Source organism: Protopterus annectens, chromosome 9.part0, assembly GCF_019279795.1.
Source record: "Protopterus annectens isolate FY-2018-M chromosome 9.part0, PAN1.0, whole genome shotgun sequence".
In the NCBI taxonomy this organism is placed as follows: Eukaryota; Metazoa; Chordata; order Ceratodontiformes; family Protopteridae; genus Protopterus; species Protopterus annectens.
The window spans coordinates 1488290668-1488299486 of NC_056743.1; the positions used below are offsets into that span (position 1 = coordinate 1488290668).

Below are 8819 nucleotides of genomic sequence, written 5' to 3' on the forward strand. Positions count from 1 at the left end.
TACCTTGACTGAAGATGCCTGTAATGACACTCAACTATTGGGGCAAATAAATATTGTATTGTATTATATTATATTACATTATATTATATTCTTGGTTTCCCATATCACATCATTACACCTATAGACTGGCTGTAGGAAAATCAAATTATTGTATCCAATTTTATTTATTATGGAGAAAATGAATGCTGGCATAGTTTAGTTCAGATACGGTTAATGCAAAGATAACAACAGCAGTATTGCCAACCAACATGTTAAATACATTTTTAAGCATTATCTTCCAATTTATTTGTGCATTGCTTTATACACATACAAAGAGATTTTCAAACATCAGCAGTGACCAAATCCATTGTCTGAATTACATATTCCATTTATGTGAATAAATAAAATACCAACTGAGTGATATCTGTATTTCAAGCAGTCTGAGACAGACTCATCATTGAAGATACTTAAATATAGCTGTTAGAGAAATATTTTTATTAATCTGCTTTGCATGAGAAATCAAAGGCCTCAGAGATTTTAAAAATGCAGAGTCCCATGAAGGGTAATAATAATTTTTAATGTATTCTTTTCAGTTGCGTGTGCATATGTGACTAAACGTACAGACTAGAAAATGTTGCTAATTTTAATACTATGTTTGTCACTTGGTTAGTCATAGATATAATGCAATGGTCATTGTCAATGAAAATTCATATCTTAGAAAGACAGTAAATGATCTGACTGTAAACAAAAGAATTACTAAGCAGTTCATATTTGTCTTAATTCTTATTTAAGTAAAAGAAATTTAAAGTGGCATAAAGGAAGATAGAAACATGCCTTATAAATATAATTTAATGCAGCAGTGTAGTAAGTAGTTTAAAACTCTGGCATTTTCAAATAAAATTGGCAAGAATGGACTTTAAAGACCTCATGCTGCAAAAAGACAAAACCATGTCAACACTGCAGTAAATAAAGCATGTTATGAATTAAGATTAGGATCAATATGTCTAAGTTATTAAATTTAAAAAGATGTGGAATATACTTCAAGTAAGAACATATAAAACCTCTCACACTTCCATCTTACTATGTGCTAAACACAACTAAGGCCATTTGTATTTTGCAGGCAATAACAGCATCAAGTAATGGGGCCCTCTGGTGGAAATTCAGGTATTACCTCTTCAAACATTCTATCACACTGCAAACCAAACATACTCAATTTATATCAAATCTAACGTAGCAAACCTATTTAAAAATAATTTTCTTTTCTATAATATGAAACTCATGGAAATGCAGTAATTTAGCAAGCTGCAAAAGAAGCAACAAATGCATTTATAAACACTGTAAACAGCCATGCTTTGGTGATTGAAAACAAACACTGACAATCAACTGAGTAACAGTGTATATCCTCCTGTCATGCATTCACATAAAGATGCACATACACAATAGTTTGTTTGTTTATGCAAATAAGCATTATTTGTTTACTATTTCTGCAAATGGCTAAGGAAAACAAAAACTTACCTGCTGTTGTTGGAGATGCAGCAGTTCTACTGTGGTTACTTCACCGTTGCTGTCACTACTTGAGCTTCCATCCCTGCTCCCAGCATCTAATTGGCTGCTTAGACTGCACATTCCATTTTGATTCATTGAACTGTTGCTTATTGTCTCTGTCGCAGATTCCTGCATCATGACTTAATACCTATAAAATGATTAAGAAGCATCAATTAACACAAGTTACACCTTCACACTTCCATTTTCAACATGTCCTTTTCTGCCAATTATATAAGCAACATAAAAAAAAAAATCTTTACACACTCATTTACCCAAGTAATGCAAAACAGACTGAGCTTTCACTCAGGCTGTAATCACTGAAATTGTATTTTCTTTATGCAGTCTTTGTGGTTAATCTGAAAAGCCAAAATTACAATCATGCATAAGGTATCGACAAACAGCATTTGTGAAGTCTGAGCTATGTGCAAAAAAGCTTGCTGTCTTCTTACAACTAAGTTTAAATGAAGCCATGATTGCATATATTGTACAGCATTTCCTAGTACCCATCTTTGACAACCATGGATGACTATACAGGCTTATTTAAAATATTCACTATCTTGATTCTGTCAGAATTTTATAGCATAACTTATGCAAGGCTGTTGTTTAATGATGCACAGCTAATCATACAAAATTAAAATTTTGTAAGGGTGTTACAAATCATATGGTATCAACCAGTGATAAATAGTATAATGGGCTTCTCTTTTTTGTGGCTAAATAAAATTTTGCCTCCGAGGCATTTTAAGAAAAAGCTCCTGCTGCAAACACGTCAGATATTGCCTAGTTTTTTTTTAATCAAATGGCTGATATTCATTTATTTTTGTGACATTTAAAACATTTAATACTGTCCTTCCTAGGAAGTAATTAAGCTTATGCATGAGCAGCAGTCAAACTGTTCACTTGAAGATGACTTAAAACTCAATTTTAACATAGGCAAATAAATGAAAGATATAAAATTAATTTTCCAGGCATGTATTAGATATGAAAGCTGGAAATAAAATCTATCAAGAATATCACTAATGATTGTGCTAAAAACAGCATAAATTATGCATATTACCTTCTCTACAGTAATAAATGTTTTATCATTTTTGCTGCATAAATGTACTGTACTTTCAGGATAGCAATGAGGTGTCCTGCCAAGATCAGTAGAAATCCTTGCAGTAAATAAAGAATCAATGTGACCTTATAAACCTCAATTTCAGGTGTGTTTTGTTTTGCATTTATAATGCTGTAAAAATCAACATTCGTGCTTACAGGTTGCTAATCTGTTCTAATGGCAAAGGAAAAATGACATCTCTACATGATGTTAATATTTTGGTACAGTATGAAAGACATAAAGCAGACAACCTCAACCAAAGCGGTGAATATAGAGTACATAAAACTATATATACTTAAGTGTGTGTGAGTGTGTGTGCGTGTGTCTGCGTGTGTGCGTGTGTGTGTGTGTGTGTGTGTGTGTATGTGTGTGTGTGCCCACATGTGGTATTAACTTCTAAAAGCAGAAACTGTGAAGAAAATATTATTCTTGAAAACAATAAATATATTTGTATTTTATAATAATAATGTTTATTTTGTACACTAAGTCACACATCATACCTAAGAGTAGGCTATATTTTTATACCAAACTGTACCTTACCACACCTCACTACACTGGATTAGTAAAGGTCACATGTTAAATTTCTGAAAGGGATACTTCTAGCATTATAGTTTAAATGATGCATCAATTTCAAGGAAAGTATACAAATGGCACTGTCTGAATGCCACAAAACAGCATTTTTTTGTATTGCATATTATATCACATTCTTATCATATACTAAAAATTAATACATTATACATTATTGCAGTTTACCAAACTGTACCATGCAACATTGGAAAGTACTGTTACAGACTTATGTCCTGTCCTTAGCAGTCCAGGAGTCCAACTGGAAAATGCCACAAGTTCCAGTAAACAAATGAGGATATCTCTTTCATGGCATATGAATGAAATGTACATGATCCATTATAATAAACTGTATATGCTAGCCATACATGAGAAAATACCACTAAAAGAGTGCAGTGTAGTTTTGTTGCTGTTGTTGTTTTAGCGTAAGACAAGTTGTCTCAAAAAACAGAATGATAAATGTAATAGTTAATTCTACATCACGTCCCAAGGTAAATAGTGTAATCCTTTTAACTCACAAAACACAAGTATTGATAAAAGACTGTTCCTCCCATGAATAAACAGGATACAATAACGCAAGTATGAGCCAGAACACATAAGGGGTGACAGCTGTTAACACTTACAGAAAACAATATACGCACTGGATGTGTTTGTCAACAAAGTCTCTGTTAAACTTTGTGCTAAGCACTAACTCAGGGGAAAATGCACTGGAGGAGCCAGACATGTAGTAATGAATTTTAGTAAAAAACAAAGCTAGCATTCTTTTCTGGGATTAGGCAGCTAATAAGTATTCAAATTAGGCATAAATTTTACATGCACTATGTTTAAAATATTCACAGAAAATCGCCCGATTACTCTTAGTTGTATGAAAATATGATACAGGCCTATAATGCTTGAGAATGCAAAGTATAGTGTAAGCTTTGCAATATTTGCTTTTTGAGAAGAGGTTTACAAAATGCATCATTCAGATATATAATATGATAGATAATACATATATGATAGATTATCAGAATAGACAGATTTATAGATATTGATAAATGCTTATACAATTATATAGAAATACCCACTCAGATACTGAACATTTAGTGTTTTATTAAAACAAATATGTCAGTGGCGTGGAACTCAGTTATGTGAAAGTGTCTTTTAAATGTTGTGGAAGAAAATCTAACTAAGACTGAAGCTACTGTTCAAAATCTAAAAACACATACATATAATTAGCACACAATAATTTTAATATTAAAAAAAAAAACAGAAAAATGCAGTTCAGAAAAGATTAAATACACAGAATTTGTTAAAATGTTTAAAGACAGGAAACCTATATTAAATTATTTGTAAGACTGTTTTACAGGAAACATATGCTTTCAACTTTTCTGTTGTCTGCCAGGTATTCCTGTACTACAGGTTTTAAAGCCAAAACTTTAAAACGTAGAATGTTTTTGAAATCCTTCAAGCAAGAGGAGGTACGGTACATAAAACAAAATATAGCCTGGTACCCTAATGTACACCAGTGGTGAATGTGATCTGCAGACTGTATGTGCACCACATAAATATTCATTTATTTCACCACATGACAGAAAGAACCATTATGTCTCTGTAAAAGAAATGTTCAAAATAAGAACAATATACCATCAGAGTGTGTGAGTGTGTACCTCAACATGTGCAACTGTGTGTGTGTGTGTGTGGTGTGTGTGTACCTCAACATGTGCACATGTACAACTGTGTGTGTTTGTGTGTGTGTGTGTGTGTGTGTGTGTGTGTGTGTGTGTGTGTGTGTGTGTGCGTGTGTGCGTGTGTGCATGCGTGCGCGTGTGTGTTTGCATGTGTATGCATGTATATGTGTGCATGTGTGCATGTGTGTGTATGTGCATGTATGTGCCCACATGTCTGCATGCACAGGTGTATATGTGTGGTATGTTCATGTATGTAATCATAAACATGACCTTAAGCATTTGAAACTGAGAATTTGATCAGGTTTTGTTTTTGGAACTTATACACTGTGAGCATTGTAACACTTACTGAACAAAACTTTGCAGTTATACATGCCATATTTATAACCATTTACAGAAATGCACCATTCAAAACTCAGGAGTCCAGGCTTCTTGAAATACCAGCAACTTTTAGGTATTTCAACTAAAGGTATAACAGAAATCAAACTATCAGCTCAACATATGTACATACATACATGCATGCATGCAAGGGGTTTTATACAGTGTTAAACAGAACACCCTTAATGTATATTTAAAATTACTTTCACACAAGGTTCTTATATTTATACCACTCATTATTATAAGAATCGGGAAACATATTTAGGATTATGAAGCAAATAAAAAAATTACTGACAACTAGGAATAGTGATTTTATTATTAGGAGTTATGCACAAAAATCATCATTTCTTTGAGGAATCTAAGATGCTATGTTCTCATTTTCTTTCACCATGTTTTGAAAAAGCTAAAAAATATGATTTATACATTTTCTGAAATGCTTTCATCAGCAATTACCTTCAGTCAAACTTTGTTTTATTCCTGTACATTTCTGTATTTATCAATAACTTAGTAAGAAATAAAGCACAGCGCAGTTAAAAAAACAGTAAATTCAAGAATGATTTCCTCAGCTGTGCATTCTCTACACCACTTCCTTTTTGAAACATTAGACTGACACTGGAACTGACTGTTCAAGATTGCATTTTCTCTTCCTAAACAACTTGAATTGAAAGGTTACTTAGTGTAACAATATTTACTTGCAGAACTGTGTTGTTACCAAGGGTATAATAGATGGTGGCCATGCAGGTTTACGCAAGAATGAGTGAAGCATGAGGCGTTAGCCATGTGTTTGACATGTTTCAAATTGCTATAATCCAGCATTAAACACACCCAACAATTCATGTCGTTTCTAGCAGCCATAATCTTGAATAAAGTGTGTGGAACCACTTGTTATACAAATTAGTATGTGACTGAGAGCTATAGTTGCCACAGTTGTTTTATTTTTACTGCATAATGTGATACATTATTTTAATAAATAATACATGTAAATAAACAACTATTTTTTAATGAAATGCCTTTACATTTGCATTTGCATTAAAAAATAACATTTATCAATTTATCTAACATAAGGGAAAGATTCTATGGCTTGAAAACCTGATAAATAATCCACAGTGTCCCTATATAATAGTACATTATAAATCCAAGAGACACCACTTCATTCAATAATTTCAAAATCAAATACAAAATGTATACAATAAGACAAAACATGTCTATGATTAGATGAAAAGGTATATAATCAATTAAAACAGTACTATGCAAATGCTTACTAAATGTCAAATGTCAGTGCAAATGAGGAAATCAGACAAGGTGCACGTTTTCTTAAATTATAATAAAAACGCTTCCTTAAAATTGTGTCCTTTTCTTTCAGTGTCCCTAGTTTGGGATATTTGAGGATATTCATTGTAATAACTATGCTATGCTATGAAAAATATGATTTAGCTCTGAAACTATGCAGCTCTCAAAATGTTTATGTGGACATGTTTATGCAACAGAATTTAACTGCTAAAAGAGCGTGTAGAATAATGAAAAATACATCGTCTATTCATGTAACTTTTGTTGCATTAAACTTTGTGATGTAGTACAGATTAGAACCAGACTGCTGCTTAGAATATATTCATAGTCAGTTGTGCTATGGAGTATGCATAATTTCAGGGGCTATGAAACTCTTTTCAAAACTACAAGACAAATTAAAAGTGCAGATAAAGCCTCCAAAGTACATGAAAAGATGTTCATTTTTTATTGGAGTCACTGTACAATAAGACACAGTGTTTTGGGCATATTTAGGTACATAAGTTGCTAAAAACTTAGTCAGATATCTTCTTGACAATGGCCAACTCTCCAGTGCAAATAATTACATTTGCTGGGTAGTAGACCCATACTTAAATGATTTTTGAATATTGTAGTCGCTGATCTGCATGCAGTTTAAAATGCAATTACTTTCCTTTACAGTTATCTGTTTTCACTTGACTAAGATATAGAAGTTAAGAAAGGTAGGTCCTTGAATAATAGTAACTTTTGTGCTCCACTGAAATTAATTCATCATTTGACATCAGGCATAATACATTTGTAATACTGCTGTGGTATGTCATAAGCCTTTAACACTTTAGATTGCCTAATAAATCAAAATGCCAAAAATGAAGGACACAGCTGAACATGGAAGAAAAGAAAATGCATAGTCACATAAATATTTTTACGAGGGTCATCTTGAATAAAATTTGATACTTGATAGTATGATTTAAAAAGCAGAGTAATTACATCAGAGTGTAATTCCTTCTGAATACTTATATGCATGAGTCCAATCAACAGCAGACATTCAGACAACTAAATGAGATAATCAGTCTGTTCATCTGTACAGAACATAAAGGAAATTGACCAATGGATTGCTTGGAATGAACTGCAAGTTAAGGTAGGGTATTCATTCACACTTTAATGGAAGTAGGCAGGCAATAGTACCAGTGTATTACAGATTATCAGTACTGAAGTATGTAGTCATAATCCCTACTGGGAAGAAAGTGACATTTAGAAACACACCAAAACTTCTGTTAATAAGCCTCTCAAAATATGTAAGAAGTCTTTACAAGACAGCACTATAGGTTTACAAGCTGCAGCTTACTGAGCAATTTGCATTTACCAAAACACTTTTTACAATTCTCACTTTATCTGATACTGCTTCAAACCACGCAGTATTAAGTAAGAAGGTGCTTTTGCAGACAGAGCTTAGCTTACTTCTGTCGCAGATGCAACATATGGAGTTTAATGACTATGAAAATATTAGGAAAAAAATGCACCAAATAACCCCAGGCAAGATTAACTGATTTATTCTTTCTTTAGTTTAATGCTGCTGTATTCATTTCTCTGAAATTCATCAACATATATCAATAATTTAGCTAAAAGTAGGAAGTTCATTATTCTAGTTGCTTTTGGTTAACTTTTCAGACATAGTTAATACTGTGCAAAGAAGGATTACCCTTATTTTTCTGATACTGTGGCATCTGTAATGATTTAAACATTATCTGATAGAAGTCATATGAACTAACTTGTATTTAAGACTTGATAATGTGAATAATTTTGAATAATAAGTCACTGCATTCACACTGCAACGCATACTTATGTCTCTGTAACTTAATTACCATCTTATATAACTGAGTTCTAATTAAAATATGATGTACAATATAAGATATACTTGCAATTTATATATGACAACTAATAACGCTTGTACAAGCTTTATGAAAAATGCCATAGACCTATGGCTTTACCTGATTACAGTAGAACTCAGTACATAGTCGTAAAAATTGTAAATAAGTGTTACATATTTCACACTATTAGCATGCCTTTTACTGAAGAATTTAGTGATCTTTAACATACAGTATTATACTGTGATCCTCAAGTGGCACATTCTCAGGTACTGTATAGGATATCTTCTTACTGTAACAATATATCAGATGTGATAATATAATTCTCAAACCAAGTAAAATACAAAGTACATCTACCAGCCTATGTTTCAGTGCTCCATTTTCAACATATTACTTATACCTGATCTGGGTGAGTTGTCTCTTATTTCACAGGTGTCATTTATAATGATATGAATTCTTCTAAGA

The 8819-nt window shown here is 32.4% G+C and overlaps 1 protein-coding gene across 8 annotated transcripts in view; it reads right to left on the reverse strand.

The window, feature by feature from the left end:
• The window catches only part of FOXP2 (forkhead box P2), a 756067-nt gene that overhangs the window by 558349 nt on the left and 188899 nt on the right, over nt 1–8819 (reverse strand). For 6 of the 8 annotated variants that reach the window (XM_044084429.1, XM_044084433.1, XM_044084432.1 and 3 more), the window contains one exon: nt 1495–1672. In XM_044084429.1, the coding sequence (XP_043940364.1) occupies nt 1495–1662 (168 nt within the window). In that variant the 5' untranslated portion in view covers nt 1663–1672. Of the gene's footprint in view, nt 1–1494; nt 1673–1796; nt 1948–8819 lie in introns of those variants that run through there. The other 2 variants (XM_044084430.1, XM_044084434.1) reach the window with 2 other exon arrangements.